Here is a 17,026-nt window from a genome sequence, read left to right as displayed (position 1 = left end):
ATGAAGAAGTACAGCGTTTCAACAATTCCAGCAGCCCTCCAAAGCCCCCTTCTGTTCACTAACCCCCAGCGATAATTACTATCTTAATTTCTGATCCCACAGATTAGTCTGCCTGTCTTTTAACTTTATGTGAAATCAGGTTCATGCCTCCATTGTTGATAGATGTTGCCACATTGACCTCCCGCAAAAGCTTATCTGTTTACCATCCCACAAACACCACTTGGAGGTGCCCGATTCCCACACCTTCTCCCAGTCTATCTGAGCTGTGCCAATCTGAACAGTCAAGAAATGAGCCTGTTGCAAGTTGAATGGCATTTCTCTTGTAGTAAGTTTGAGCATTTCTTCATATATTAAAAATATATAAAAAATTAAAGTTGTGTTATCTTTTCTGTGAACTGTCTTCTTAAATCTTTTTTATATTGTATTATTGATTTTTTTTTAGTAATTTGTTAGAAGTTTTAATTACTAAGGAAATTGGCTCTTTAGCTGAAATATGAGTTGCAAATGTTCTTTTTTTCCAGTTGATTTGTTTTTTATTTTGTTTATCATATTTTATGTCAGGCAGAAGTGTGCATGTGTGTGTGTGCGTGTAAAGTGAAATATATGTCTCTTCTTAAGGCTTCTGGTTTTGTGCCATGTTTAGAAAGGTCTTTCCCGCTCCTAAACTGTAAATAAATTGAATTCTTATGGTTTCTTCTAGTACTTTTATGGTTTAATTTTTATGTTTAAATCCTTAATCCAGCAGTCATTTATTTTAGGGTAGGGTGTGAGGTAGGGGTCCAACCTCACTTTCCTTCCAGATGGCTACTCAGGTGGCTCCATACCATTTGTTGAATAATTTAATTCTCCCCATAAATTTGAAATGCCATCTTTATAATATACATTTCTGTATGTCTCATTTTTAAATATATTTTTATATTTTTTTTAATATTTCTGGATTTTCCAGTCTGTTCCACTAGTGTAATCATGTACCTCTTAATATTTACATACTGTGGCTTTATAAAATATTTTAATACACTAAACATATGCTTTTTCACAATTGTACTGGCTATTATTTCTTGTTTATTTTTCCATATGGTCTTTAGAATCTGGTTGTTTAATTCTAAATTGCATTGGTATTTTAAATTCCCTTACATTAGTTTATAGATTAACTTAGGGAAAAATATATAATTTTGTACTTTAAGTCTTTCTACATAGTGTTCCTTTACATCCATTCAAGATGACTTCCCTCCCTGACTCAGGGGAATTTTAAAGTTTTTGTTTTTTTTTTTTTAATGTAGATCTTACAAGTTTCTTAATATATTTATTCCTATGGAATGTTTTTTTCCTATTTAATGGGTCTTTTATTCCATCTTTGAAATTGGTTGTATTTTGTATTCATAAAGAGCTTTGATTACAGAATCTTAGTTTTATACTTAGCCATCTTACTGAATTCTTTTAGAGATTATAACAGTTGAGTCATTTGGGTTTTCTAGTTATATAACTCCATATTAGCCCCTAATGCTTTCTCTCACCTAAAATAACACTAACAGTTGTGATAATGGACACCTTTTTCTTCTTCCTGACTTTAATAAGAATGCTTCTCATGTTTCCCCATGAGATAGATACTTTATCAAGTTAAGGAAATATCCATTTATTTATATTTTATTTTGTTAAGAGTTTTAATAAGAGATTGTGATTGAATTTTATTAAATGTCTTTTTAGCATCCATGGAACGATCTGGATGATTATTATGGTTTATCCAGTCACTTTTTCCCCCCAAAGAGCCAACTCTTATATTTTTCTATGGTTTTTCTGTTTCCTAAGTAATAAATTTCTCCTTTTATCTTTATTAATTTATTGTTTTCTATAAGAAAATATTGTCCCCTTTCAAACTTCTTGAAATGGACACTTAACTTATTTTCTTCTTGTTTATTGATATGAGTATTTGAGACTCTGAATATTCCTTAAAGCACTCCATTTGTCACGATATCTATGTTTTCACCTTTATTATTTTCTTTATCTGCAACTTTGGTTACGACTTTCCCTTTGACCCAGGAATTGCTTAAACTGAGATTCTATTGCTTTTACTGCATGCTGTGGATTAAAAGCAAGCCATTTGTTTCATGCCAAGGGGAAAGTGTTACACAGGGCATGAATATCAGGAGACAGGGATATTGAGACTGTCTCCTATCACTAAGTCAGGGAACTCTTTATTCTACATGGTATATCTTCTACATCAGCTAGTTTCTTCTCAAATGTTGCCTCTGTCCCATTCTTTCTATTCTCTTTTTCCAGGACTATGATTAGACACATCCATCAGTATTTCTCACTCTGTCTATCATATCTCTTAACCCACTTTTTTTATTTCCCTCCTCCTTTTCTCTCCATGCTGCATTCTGTATAATTTCTTCATATCTATTTCCTAGTCACTAAATCTCTCTTTCAGTGGTGCCAAAAACCATTGATTTTCTTCAACAATTATATATTTGATTTTTTAAAGTTCTTTCTAGTTTTTTTTCCAAATTTGCCTGATCATATTCAATAGTATCTTGCTGCTAGCTTGTTTATGTGATCTCATCTTCTATTTTTTAAGACATTTTATAGAGTTATTGTATATTCAGTATCTGATAACTCTATTATCAAAACACTATGAGAATTTAAATCTTTTTCTTGTTGTTTCTGCCATCTGTCACTCATGTTTCCATGCTTGATTGTGAGTTTACATTTTATTGATGATAACCATGAAATTCTGAGAGCCTGAGTGGTGATTGCTTTTCTTCAGGGAGAATTTGTATTTATCTCAATGAAAGCCAGGAGATGCCACCAATCCTTCTAGGACTGGTAAACAGTCTTCCAGATTCCCTGGTCTAATCTGGGTGTCTCAGGTAGAGCTTGTGACCTTGCCACCAGCCCAAAACTTATTCTGCCAGCTCTAGTTTCAAGATCAGTGCTGGCCCTCAGGGAAATGCACCCCTTGTATGTGCTTAGCCCAGATTGGAATATGTTTGTAAGTAGGTATAAATATAGCCATGTGTGTATTTTGTATTTGCTTCCTTGAATAGTTCTTTTTACTTCTGATGAGCTCAGCAATAAGAATTGTGTTTTATTACAACACCTCACTATTTGTATAGTGGAGGAGCAGCCCAGCCTCCCTCAGGGTATCTATTCTGACATTTGCCAGAAGCAAAAATGCCTCAGGCACACTTCTCTTTAGAGTTTCTACTGTTTCCTAACTCCGTGAACATGATGAAATGAATGCATTTCCACCTCCAAGCCTTCCTTTCCATTCCCTCCACCACTCAATTTTATTCTTTTTCTTAGTGGTTAACATTTTACCTTTAAAATTTCTTATATCTCAGTTATGTTTATCTGTTATGTTTTCTCCTCCCCCAGCTAGAAAAGATGACAAAATTGGGATATATGGACAATCTCCTATTGCCCCCACCCCACTGCACCTTCTTTTCCAGGCTGTTCTTATCAATATTATTTCTGCCTCACCTGGGGTGTATCATCTGCATTCTGTTCTCCAGCTTCAACCCTCCATTGTTTTTGTTCGATGCTTTGATCAGTGCTCACTTCCAATCCTTTTATCATGAGTTTTCCATCCATTTCTTTGTTGACAGAAGTTCATCCTTTAGTATTTTCTCCAAAAGAGGATTTAACTCTTTATATGTTCAAAAATGTTTTTCTGTTACCTAAATACTTGAGCAACAGTTCAGTTGCTAGTAACTTCCTGGGTCACATTTTGTTTCCTTGTATCTTTCTAAACATGACTGCCTTCTGGCAGTGAATGCTGCTGTAGAGAAATGTGCTTGTAGCTTAATATCTTTTCCCATCATCCGTGACCTGGTCTCGTTTTTGGGGGGAGGGGGCGGTGGGCTGGCTGCCTTAAATATCTTTTTGCTTTATCTGAGATCCAGTAACTTCACTGGGACATGCCTCTGTGTTCATCATTCTTTGTCTTTTTCCCTGGATCAGGGCTTTGCTTTTCAATCTGAGTCTGAGATCTTGTTTCATTTCAGGATAGGTCTTGAATTTATATTCAAATACCTCTCCTGTTACATTACTTTAGTTCTCTTCTTTAGGAGTCCCATGCTTCTTACCCGGCTTGGGGTCCTTGACCTCCACAATCATCTGCCTCCTCACTGGAAAAGTGGAAAAATAGAGAAAGTCCATCCTGCCTGCTTCCTACTTATGCTTATGTCAGCTCTCCTTTATGTGTCTTCCATATCTGTCATTTCCTCTTAATTGTTTTGAATTATTTGTTCATTTCTATTTTTATTGTATTCACTTTTTCTCAATCATCAACTCCATGTACCTCCCTGTGTGTTCAGTAGTGTGTCTTTTCTTTATGCTGCTTTCACTTTAGTTATCATTGGTCATCTGCTTTTATTTTCTGTTACATTTCTTGATCAAGTTCTAATAGCTCATACTTTATCTCCTTTGACATGACTGTCTTTTCCCTTAGTTCTTGTGTATTAGCTTTTTGCAAATGCAAAAGAAAAGACACAATTACTGTGTTTTTAAAACATTAATAGTACTATGCTTGCACATTATTTTTAGCCATTCCATGATCATATTGTCTGATGAGTACTCTTCATCTGCTTTCTCCCTCCTGTTTTTTCTCCCTTTTTTATTTACAGTATCTTAGTATAGATCCTGTACTGCTTCTTTTCTACTATTGTTCACCTCTGAGTTATTCCTGGACCAGCTATTTATAGGATGTTCACGTCAGGGAGAAGGAGGGCTGCTTCCAGGCTATCAGAAACTCTCCTTATGAGAGGGGTGTGTGTGTGTGTGTGTGTGTGTGTGTGTGTGTGTGTCCCAACTTACAGAGACTGCTCACCATGCAGAGTCTCTCTCCTGTTTGAGGTATGACTTCCTGCACGTATGCTTTATCCTTATATTTCCTTGTGAAGCTCTGATTTCCCTGCTTTTACCTTGTGATAAGTTGAGTCCAGATAACCTTATATCACTGTCTAAGCATTTATTTACTTATTTAATAGTTTTATTGAATTATAACATGCATACAGAAAAGTACATAAATCCCTAAGTTTAGAGCTTGATCAGTTTTTATAAAGTGAATGCACCTGTGTAGGCACCACATGGGTCAAGAACCAGAATATGAACCTTGATAAGTAAACTCCCAGTCCTGTGTTTCTGACCCCACTCAGGGCCCTTGGTGTCCACAAACATCTGCCTCCTCGTTGGAAAAATGGGAAATATACAAACAGCTCATGCAGCTCAATATCAAAAAAAACAAACAACCCAATCGAAAGGGCAGAAGATCTAAATAGACATTTCTCCAAAGAAGACACACAGATGGCCAAAAAGTACATGAAAAGATGCTCAACATCACTATTATTATTTGAGAAATGCAAATCAAAACTACAATGAGTTATCACCTCACACCGGTCAGAATGGCCATCATTAAAAAATCTACAAGCAATAAATGCTGAAGAGAGTGTGGAGAAAAGGGAACCCTCCTACACTGTTGGTGGGAATGTAAATTAGTATAACCATTATGGAGAACAGTCTGGAGATTCCTTAAACAACTAAATATAGAACTACCATATGATCCAGCAATCCCACTCCAGGTCATATATCCGGAGAAAACCATAATTCGAAAAAATACATGCACCCCAATGTTCACTGCAGCACTGTTTACAATAGCCAAGTCATGGAAGCAACCTAAATGTCCATTGTCAGAGGAATGGATAAAGAAGATATATATATATATATACACACACACACACACACACACACACACACACACAATGGAATATTACTCAGCCATAAAAAGAACAAAATAGGGACTTCTCTGGTGGCGCAGTAGTTAAGAATCTGCCTGTCAAGGCAGGGGACACAGGTTCGATCCCTGCTCCGGGAAGATCCCACATGCCGTGGAGCAAGTAAGCCTGTGTGCCACAACTACTGAAGCCCACGCGCCTAGAGCCCATGCTCCGAAACAAAGAGAAGCCACCACAATGAGAAGCCTGCGCACTGCAACAAAGAGTAGCCCCCACTCGACGCAACTAGAGAAAGCCCACGTGCAGCAACGAAGACCCAACACAACAACAACAAAAATGAACAAAATAATGCCATTTGCAGCAACATGGATGGGCCTAGAGATTGTCATACTGAATGAAGTCAGACAGAGAAAGACAAATATCCTATGATATAGCTTATGTGTAGAATCTAAAAAAAAAATGGTACAAGTGAACTTATTTACAAAACAGAAATACAGTCACAGGTGTAGAAAATAAACTTATGGTTACTGGGGGGGAAAGGGGGTGGATAAATTGGGAGATTGGGGTTGATATATACACACTACTATATATAAAATATGTAACTAATAAGGACCTACTGTATAGCACAGGGAATGCTACTCAGTACTCTGTAATGACCTATATGGGAAAAGAATCTGAAAAAGAGTAGCTATATGTATATGTATGACTGATTCACTTTACCATACACCTGACACTAACACAACATTGTAAATCAACTATACTCCAATAAAAAAATTTTTTAAAAGAAAGAAAATACTGCACATTTTGGTTCTAATTTAACAGTACACACTCAACTGGGGAAACCCAAAGGATTTCACCTATGGTCACTAATAAAGGCATGAGTCCAAGTATTGCCACTCACTCTGCCTGCATCTTGCCTTGGCCTCCCTGAGTGAGCCCTTAAGACTTGCTCTAATTATTGCAGGACCTATGAGTAATAAACTCATCTACTTCAAAAAAAGAAAAAGAAAACAAAAAGTGGGAAAAAATAGAGAAAGCTCTGCCTCCCAGGGCTTTCATGAGCTTCAGGATGACAGACGTCAGAGCACTTTGTCATTTGTAAAGCGTGACGTGAATGCCAGCTCTCCATCTAGAAGTCATTACAGTGACAAGCATTGGTGTGGTCCACCCCATTTGTTCAGCTGTGAAAATGAATCACAGAAAGGCAGTTGCTTGGCTTGGGTGCACAGAGCAATGCTGGTGGCCAAGCTGAGGTCAGAGGCTACAGCTTTACAGTCACCTTTTTTGCTCATCCTCATTGTCTGTTTCTAAACTGACTTCCAACACTGTAGTTTTCTCTTACTCATTTTTGAACTTCATATACATGGAGTTGTATAGTATCCCATTGTTCTAATAGACCATAATTTACCTGTTCTGCTGTTGGTAGGTGCTTGGGTTGTTTCCATCTTGGGAACTAATACAAATACTGTGGCTGTGAACATTCTTGACAATGTTTTTGGTGAACGTACACACACATTTCTGTTTGATACAAACCTAGGAGTGGAATTGCTGGTATTGCATTTCTTCAGCTTTAGTCAGTACTGTCAAAGAGTTTTCCAAAGTTGTGGAACTAAGAATCTCATCATCAGTTTATGAGACACTTGGTATTCTTACATCCTTGCTGACACTTGGTATTCTCCATCTCTTTCGTTCTAGCCATTTTGGTCAGTGTGAAGAGGTGGCTGGTTGGTTTTGTTTGTTTGTTTCTGTTTTTTAGCTGGTTGGTTTTAATTTGCTTTTCTCTGATGACTAATGAAACTGAGCATCTTTTCATGTTTTCTGGCCATCCTGTATGTTTATGTATCCTTTTATGTGAAATGTTTGTTCAAATCCTTTGCCCATTCTTCTATTGGGTCTTTTTCTTGATTGATCAATAGGAGTTTTAGGGGTTTGTTTTATATATATTCTGGATACAAATCTTTGTTGGTTCTGTGCCTTACAAATCTCTCTCCCATTGCAAACATCTCTCACTTTCTTACAGTTGTCTTTGATAAACAGAAGTCCTTCATTTTGGGACTTCCTAGTGGTCCAGTGGTTAAGAATCCGCCTGCCAATGCAGGGGACACGGGTTAAATCCCTGGTCCGGGAAGATCCCCCATACCGCAGGGCAACTAAGCCCGTGCATCACAACTACTGAGCCAGTGCTCTAGAGCACACGAGCTGCAACTACTGAGCCCGTGCGCCACAACTAATGAAGCCCGCTCACTCTGGGGCCTGTGTGCCGAAACTACAGAGCCCATGTGCTGCAACTACTGAAACCTGCGCACCTAGACCCCGTGCTCTACTATGAGAGAAGCCACCGTGATGAGAAGCCTGCGCACTGCAACAAAGAGTAGCCCCTGCTCGCCGCAGCCAGAGAAAAGCCTGCACGCAGCAATGAAGACCCAGCGCAGCCAAAAAAAAAAAATTCTTCATTTTAACATTTCCCTACTCCAGCTCATTTTAATATTAAATAGTATGATTAATAGTATAATTAGTATAATAGTATAATAAATAGTATAATTCATAATTTTTTTCCTTTATGGCTAGTACTTTTTTTGTTCTGTTTAAGAAATCTTTGCCTGACCTCATTCTCCTTTTCTTTGATGATTCGAAAAGTTACGAGAAAACACTGTCTATAAAGCTCACACACCACTGTCTTCCTCTCTCTCCTAAGGGGCAATTAGGTCTCCTAATCCTAAACACTCCTACCCTATAAATTCACCTCCTGGGCCCGCCTTGTCTCATGAATACGTGTCCACACACTGACACCATGCTCTGGAAGAGCTCTTAGGTCAAAGTGCATGAAATCACACACTTAACAAGGTGCCGTTGGTCTTTATGGGGACCAGCTGGTGCTGTGCTCCAGCCACTCATCCTGTTACCACTCCATTGAGAGGCGGACAATAATGGGAATGTGGAGGCTTTTCTGAACCCAAATGTGCAAAATTCCACTCGACTCATCAACTTCTTTAGGGGCACAGAGCAGCTCTGACATACTTGAAAAATGAAAAAGGGCTGTGGGCTGTTCTGAGCTCATTGTCAAGCCTGCGGTTCTGCTTTCCCTCCCTTTGCGCCTTTGTTTCTGTCCCTTCAACATCTAAACATTTTCCAACTTTGGACAGCACAGTTGCGCGTCTCCTCTGCGCAGATGTTCGCGATTACTTGGAACAGCCGGCCTCTATACTGAGTCCTCACACCCTCACGAGCCCCGCAGGGACCGCCCTGAGCTGTACGTGGGGACCCTGCCTGAGGTGTACCCTCCGGTCCACGGCCGCACCCTGGAGGATGGAGCCTTCAGGCATTGTCGCCATGATTGGGTCTGGCATCCTGGAAGCACTGCATCTTTCAAAGAGCCTTAAGTACATCTGTTCTCAATTTTTAGACCACAAGGCGAGGATTTGGGTGCAAGGAGTTTATCTGGGAAGTGATCCCAGGAAGCACTGTGAGGGGGCAGGGAAATGAGGGGCGATCAAGCAAGGTGCACTGATGGGCGGACAACAGACCACCCCTGGGACCTTGCCAGATGTGTGGACCTTGCCTCAGAGCCATTCCACCCAGGGACGGGTGTCCAGCTCCCATCCCTTGTGGTTAAGGGTTGCTCCGTGGCCAGAGAACAGCTTCTAACAGGCAGATCAGGGAAGCAGCAGGACATGTGGGGGGACGGTGTCTGCCCTGAGTCCTGCAGGGGAGACCGAGGCAGATGGGGAGGACACCAGCCATGTCTGCTTCAGTTATTTTGATAAAGTGTCTCATTCTGAGTACTTTACCCATGTCCAAGTTTCCCATTAATACAAATGGGAAAATGGGAGTCTGTGTTTTTAAATGCTTTTTCCTGTTTTAGTAGAATTATTTTAATTGTATATTCGTGGATGGTAAGAAACTCTCTAGGTGAAATACTATAAGAAATCACAGGTGGCTCAGCGGAGCTAGCAAGCAGGTGACCTCAGGGAGGATTGAAGTTTGCCTCTTTAACCCCAGGGCAGCCCTGAGCCTACATCACCTGTTGGGTTCTCACTCCTGAGGCCGCATAGCAGCTGCACCAGCCTCAGCTCCAGAGCGAGCCTGCCCTGAGGAGGCTTGGTTGCTGAGGTTCTTTTCCCATGCGCTCTGTAGGACCGGTGGGAATCTGCTTTGTACCTTCCTACATTGAATGTATCTGCTTGTTAAGGGCTCCCAGGCCCCAGCCTGCATCGGATGCCTCCTAGGCCCTCAATAGCTAGTGCAGGAACTGCTGAGCTCAACCTCCAGGAGGTGAGCCCTCCTAGGAGTAAATGCATGGAATTTTGTTGAGCTAAATGAACTAGTTGAAATGATGCATCTATTTTTTTTGATATCCAGATACATGACCCTCCTTCTTCCCCTCATGTTTCAAATCCCAAATCCAAACCAGTCAGGGAGTCCCACCTTCCGGCCCCATTGTGACCTGTGTGCGGAGTTCTCGGCAGTCACGTTCTTTCCCTTGTCAGCAGCATCTGATGTGTGCTGGACTGTGGTGCCTGGTGGAAGGAGATACATCCTGCAAAACCAAACTGGACCCTCCGCTGGATGGCACAGAGTGTGGGGCAGACAAGGTAACCCAGCTTCTCACTGCCCCCAGCAGGCAACCCCATATCCCCTGCACATTGGCACCTCTTCTGAAAGGTGGTCCGCACTGCACTCAGGAGCCCCTGAAGCACCCCCGGGCCACCCCAGAAATTCCATGGAACCCATTTAAGGCACAGAGGGATATGTTCAGCTCTCTCCTGTTTTTCTTATACAGGAATCATTTACTCAATATTTTTATTAAATTAACTCCTTTTGTCACATGAGTGAATTTACTTAAAACTTTTATATCAGTAGACCGTAAATGGAAAAACAGGATCACTTGCCGTGCAGAAAAGGCTGTCGTAAGATGATTTTAATGAGAACAATACTAGCGGTTAAGAGCGCCAGTCTTCAGCCTGATCTTCATTAACAGGAGAGACTGGCAAGTGTTAGGAGAGGTGTTCAGGACCAGCAGCCACAGCCTAAGGCTTTCTCTCTAGTCTTATTGTACGAACTGAAAGAGTTGCTGTGATCAGGACCATTAAGTCACATCTCCTGCCCCAGGGTTTGTGCCACACACGTTGGGAAATTATTTTCGAGGATTGGCTTTCTCTTATCCTCAGAAAGAGCCGAGGTTCTCCCACGTGGCACCAGCTGTATCATCTCCAAGCACCAATCCCAGCCCTGAGGTTCAAAACTACAGAGCCAGGAAATACTGCCTTTCAGAAAGAGACTCACATTAAACAGTTTGCAGAAGATAGGTTTCTCCATGAGCCATGTGAATTCATCCTTTTTCTGGGAATTTAGAGAACCTCCACTAAACACATTCACGTGGAAGTTTAGGGCAAAATCCAAACCCCAGAGCCATAGCAGTGTCAGGTTGGATATGGAAGGAATGTCACCAATGTCACCAGAGTTAGCAAACTTACACACCCCGAAATAGTCTACTTTTGTGTAAATTAACAAAAATTGGGTTTCGGAGGCGTGGTGTTTTCTCACATGGAGGGGATCTCAGTTTTTAGTGAGTAAGCAGGTTTGCTGCCCTGCTGTGTTTCAGTGGTGCCGCGCGGGGGAGTGCGTGAACAAGACGCCCATCCCGGAGCACGTGGATGGAGACTGGAGCCTGTGGGGCAGCTGGAGCATGTGTAGCCGCACGTGTGGCACGGGAGCCCGCTTCCGGCAGAGGAAATGCGACAACCCTCCGTAAGTCCCCCTGACCAGCCTTCTCCAGGGTGCGTGGATCGGGGTTTCCAAACTGCAGCTCGCATTGCCTTGCAGAGCAGGGTCTGTCTCCCACTGTTGATTTGAGCTGAAGGAAAGTGAACTTGAACCGAAGGTCCAGGTTGCCGGGCATTGTGTGCATCAGATGGCATCTCAGCTCAAACAGAACTCTCTCTGTAACAGAGATGCAGTAAGTCCTGTGGGGAGCTGGCTACCCTTCCTTGCATGGGCCCTGGTAGAACCGTTTCTCATCCAGCTGGAAGAGAATCCCTCCCGGCCTGCTTCCTGGCTGCCTTAGACAAGGGTTATCCCAGGGAAGCTGGCAGACCTTCGGAAAAGTGAGGCTGACCTTCAAATTGGTTATGCTAATCTGGGAGCAGCCTGGCTGTTGATAAGTTGCAAAGCATTTGTGGGTTCCACTCTTTTGTATCCAAATATCTTTCACCTGTCCTGTTAGAACTGTTTGACAGAAAATAGTTTTTTAGTTTTGTTTCCTCATAGGCTTCCTTTTATTGACTATGATGATGCCATAATCCTTGTTCACCTCTACACATTTGTTCCAAAAAACTCAGGGCTAGATCTTATGCTAAACTGTAATAATTCCTTTATCACAGGTTTATTTTTTCTCCTTTTCTCTTGAAATTTCCCATTTTAAATATTTCTTTAAATTATCTGTTTTACATTTAGTGTGCCATCACATTAAGTTTTGAAAATGAGCAAGTTATAAATTATGACTAAAAGGAAATGGTTTATATCTACAATTAAATCGTATTGATGAATAATTAGCAAACCTCTCCTGTATTTAAAAATTCTAATGTCCAATGTGTATCCCAAACCAATTAAATCACAAACTCTGCAGGTGGGGCCGAGGAATCAGATGTGCCAAATCTCTCTGGGCGACTCCAACGACCAGCCAAGGCTGAGAACCTCCAGATTAAAGGAAAACTTACGCTCACAGTTTAGTCAATGTCAGGAACACTGTATTTTCTGGTAGTGCTGTAAGCATTGGCATTATGTATTGTCTTATTAAAACTTTTCCCTCCAGCACCCAGCAGAGTGCCTGACAGGTAGTAGGTAGGTATTTAATCTTTTAGAAGTGAATTCTTAATTAAAAGCATAGGTGGTATATTAGGATTTTCCAGAGAGGCAGAACCAATAGCCATATACGTACGATTTATTATTGGCTCACATGGTTATGGAGGCTGAGAAATTCCGTGATCTGCCACATGCAAGCTGAAGGCCCAGGTATAATTCAGTCTGAGTCTGAAGGCCTGAGGACCAGGGGAGCCCATGATGTAAATCCCAGTCCAAGGGCAGGAGAAGATGAGAGGAGACATCGCAGCCCAAACAGTGAGGCCTCCTTCTGCCTTTTGTTCTAATCAGGCCCTCAGTGGATTGGGTGATGCCCACCCACACTGGGGAGGGCAACTGCTCTAGGAGTCCACCAATCCAAATGCTAATCTCATCTGGAAACACCCTCACAAACACCCCCAGGAAGAATTTTTAGTCTCGGCATCCCATGGCCAGTCAAGTTGGTACATAAAATTTGCCATCATAGATGGGTAGATGATTAGAAAACCTATTTAGCTAAGTGGTGAGAGGTTAATAGTGGCTTCAGCTTTTCCATTTCTCTGTGATGATGTTAAAATAGTTCCACCTCTCGCCCAAAGAAGAGAGCTCTGGGTTTGGAATCATGGTTTGGAGATTTGGGCCCAGTTTGGTTGGTTATTGGTCGTGTGACCTCAAGGAAGACCCTTCTCTCTCTGGGCCTCAGCTTCCTCCTTTACAGGGAGCTGGCATGGTATAGTAGGAAGAGCCAGGCTTCAAAGCCAGAACAGACAAGTCTTCAAATCCCAGGGCCACTTTTTTTTTTCTTTTTGCAGTACACGGGCCTCTCACTACTGTGGCCTCTCCCACTGCGGAGCACAGGCTCCAGACGCGCAGGCTCAGTGGCCATGGCTCACGGGCCTAGCCGCTCCACGGCATGTGGGATCTTCCCGGACCGGGGCATGAACCCGTGTCCCCTGCTTCGGCAGGCGGACTCCCAACCACTGCGCCACCAGGGAAGCCCTCAGGGCCACTTTTTATAGCAACAGGCAGCTGTTACCTTCCTATCCATCTAAAAATTGGAAAAATCCATGGGAATGCATGTAAAGTACATGATTTGTATTTACTACACGGCCCCTCTTGATATTAGCACCAGGAGAAGAACAGGGGCAAGACCACATGCCCTACCTCCTACCTCGCAGCACTGTTTTGAGGCTCAGAGGAGAAAGGATTTGTTAAGTGCAGAGCACAGTTTGCAAAGGCTGTGGCTGTCATGGGTGCTTCATGTTTGTGATTGGAGCTCAGGTGCTCTGGCCAAGGACTGCTCTCCTTTGGCACATTACATACATCATCCCAGGTCAGGTGACACCCAGTAAATGTCATAGTAGGGGAATATCTGACCCTTTAAATACCTCTGGAAGGACTCTGTGTCCCAAGATGGTCAACAATAGGATTGTGTTTAGGTGAAGGCATCCTTGCAAGAATAAGATGTTATCAATGCTGAGCAAATGTGTTAGGCACAATTTTCATGGGACCTGATTTTGTGTTTTGTGAAGATGACGTCGGCTAAGGCGCACCCCCCCCCAACCATGCTTCGGCTCTGCCCATTGTCCCCACCCCAGCTGCTTTCTCTGTTCTGGGCACAGGGGCATTTTGTGATAGGAGGCTCCTAAAGACCCCTGAGTTCAGAGGGCTGAGTGAACATACCCCCCACCCTGGCCTGTACTGCCATGGGATTTCCCATGCTGCATCCTCACCCCACCCCTCCAGGCCCATTGGCCCCATAAAGAGGCTGTTCTGGAAATCCCAAAGTTGTTTTAAAAACCTTCTTCCATGCCTCTGCTTTATCAGGTGGCCCCCAACTGGCGGTCATGAACTTCATCTCTCCTTGTCCCCTTCCTACATCTTATCATTGAGGAATGGGGACTCTGTAGGACTACCGCATGTAGACAGCTGAGGGGTTTTATGCGTCTCAGCACATCAGGTGGTTGTGGGCTCTGACACATCTCCAGGAGGGAAGTCTTCCAGCAACACCCCGTGGGGCAGGGCAACTGGAGAAGGACCCGAGAGAGAACACCCTCCTCGGAGATGCCTCTCCAACATGTGGCCTTCAGTAAACCTGCACAGGGCCCTAACTCAGGGCCAGGGACCCTGCTTGGTGTACACTTAAGATAAGCAAAACTGGATAAAGTCCCCGCCCCCCTATAGGGGCATAGTCCCGCCAACTCCCTTGGTTTTCTCCTGGACACCTCAAACCTGATGGTTCCTAAGCTGCTATCTCTCCTCCCCCAAACACCCCTCCCAGCCCACGTCCCCCTCAGTAAATAGCACCACCAGCTGTTGCATAGGTCGAGTTCAAAGCCCCTGAGTGCATGCATGGCCCCTTGTCCCCTCTCTTCCTCCTCCATCTCTGATAATGATAAGAACAGGGCACACAGGGCCCTGTCTAGGTGCCAGGTTCCCTTCTAGACATTTGCACATAGTAAATCACCTAAATTTGTCATAAGGGAGAGGCGTCTTTTTTGTCCCCTTTGCACATGTTAAAAATTGAATCATATGGAGATTAGGTAACTTGCTGCAGGTCACACAGCTGGGCAACGGCCGGTCAGGTTTGGACCCAGTGGCGAGGCTCCAGTGTCCTTTCGGACGATCAGCATCAGCCTCCCTGCTTCCCACATGATCCCCCCGGCCCCCAAATTCATTCTCCACAGAAAGCCAGAGACATCCACTTACCAGTAAAGCCAATTACACCTCTTCCTGCTTCAGCCCTTTTGTTCACTCCCCGCTGCACTTAGAATGAAATCCATGCTCTTCACCGTGGCCCCTGTATTAGTTTCCTGTGACTGCCATGATAAATTACCAGGACTTGGTGTCTTTTTTTTTTAATTTATTTTATTTTTTATTTATTTATTTTTGGCTGTGTTGTGTCTTCGTTGCTTTGCGTGGGCTTTCTCTAGTTGCGGTGAGTGGGGGCTACCCTTCATTGCGGTGCGCTGGCTTCTCATTGCGGTGGCTTCTCTTGTTGCAGATCACGGGCTCTAAGCTCATGGGCTTCAGTAGTTGTGGCTCGCGGGCTGTAGAGAACAGGCTCAGTAGTGTGGCGCACAGGCTTAGTTGCTCTGCGGCATGTGGGATCTTCCCAGACCAGGGATCAAACCTGTGTGCCCTGCGCTGGCAGGCGGATTCTTAACCACTGCACCACCAGGGAAGTCCCTTGGTGTCTTAAAACAATATAAATTTATCCTCTCACAGTTCTGGAAACCAGGAGTTTGAAGTCAAGGTGTCAGCAGGATTGATTCCTTCCTGAAACTCTGAAGCAGAATCCATTGCTCTCCTGTCCCCTTGCCCTTGGTGGCTGCCAGCCTTCTCTGCCCTATAGACTTACCACTCTAGCCTCTGCCCCTGCCTTCATGTGGACGTCTTCTCTGTGCTTCTCCTCACCACCTCTTCTCTTCTCAGGACACTGGCCATTGGGTTTAGGGGCCACCCTAATCCAGGATGATCTCATCTCATAATTATGAGATCCTGATGATATCTAGCAAGACCCTTTTCCCAGTTAAGGTCACATTTGCAGGTTCTGGGTGGGTTTGTCTTTGCAGGGGAAGGCACCACCCTATTCAACCTACTGCACCTCCTTTCTGTTGTCAGACACAACGCCCCAACCTCTGGACCTGGGTCGGTGCTCCTTTCCCTCTTCCAGGCTTCCTTTGCCCTCTTTGTGTCTTCTCTTCAGACAGGTCTCCTCCCCTGACCACCCTGCCTGAGGTGGGTGCCTGCTCTACACGCTCTCTCAGCACCCTTTCCTAACGTTACAGGTATTATAATGATTTATAATTACTCATATGCATTTGCTCACTTGTTTTCACTGTGTCTTCCCCCACTGACCTTTGAGCTGTTGGGCCCCATCTTCCTTCCATGCCCACAGCAGACCAGCCCTCTGTAATGTGTACTTGACCACCTGACTGTCTAGACGCATGCTTGCTGAGAAAAAGCGAACTTTCTGATCTTCCAGTGCTGCAAAACACACATCTAATATTGTCTTTCCTTAAAAAACACAAAGGTTATTGTGAATTATTATGCCAAGGAGGTGGGTCACCAGGTAGGCCCCTTCCCTTGCACCATCTAGCCTCACTGAGGCCCACAAGCTGTGAACAGCCAGGAATGGGGTCCAGGTGCCCCTGGGCATGAGGGCCATCTTCACCTGTGCCTTCCCTGCCCCAGTGCGGCTGTGCTCACAGCTAGAGGTGCTCAGAGCCATCTCAAGAGCAAGCTCCAAACATAATCTGGCTTTGTTTATTCCAAGTGAGAGAAACAATATGTTTTTGCTCCTATCATAGTTATGCCTTGGTAGTCGGTCCAGTCTTTTGCAATAACAGTGTAGCTCCATTTCCTGTTCTGAAGCAACAGGCTCTTTTTCCCCTGTAGTTTTCTACAAGGTTTCTCACCTTCATGGAACCACCCAGGTGAACGGGAAGAGAAGG

At 43.4% G+C, this 17,026-nt stretch overlaps 1 protein-coding gene across 4 annotated transcripts in view; it reads left to right on the top strand.

Annotated features, from left to right (window-relative positions):
• The window catches only part of ADAMTS17 (ADAM metallopeptidase with thrombospondin type 1 motif 17), a 350,614-nt gene that overhangs the window by 206,513 nt on the left and 127,075 nt on the right, over positions 1 to 17,026 (top strand). For 3 of the 4 annotated variants that reach the window (XM_030873117.2, XM_060293908.1, XM_060293909.1), the window contains 2 exons: positions 10,220 to 10,324; positions 11,335 to 11,480. In XM_030873117.2, the coding sequence (XP_030728977.1) occupies positions 10,220 to 10,324; positions 11,335 to 11,480 (251 nt within the window). The remainder of the gene's footprint in view (positions 1 to 10,219; positions 10,325 to 11,334; positions 11,481 to 17,026) is intronic. The other variant, XM_030873118.3, reaches the window with a different exon arrangement.

The sequence above is a fragment of the Globicephala melas genome, chromosome 2 (assembly GCF_963455315.2).
Source record: "Globicephala melas chromosome 2, mGloMel1.2, whole genome shotgun sequence".
Lineage (NCBI taxonomy): Eukaryota > Metazoa > Chordata > Mammalia > Artiodactyla > Delphinidae > Globicephala > Globicephala melas.
This window is presented reverse-complemented; position numbering and strand designations above follow the sequence as displayed.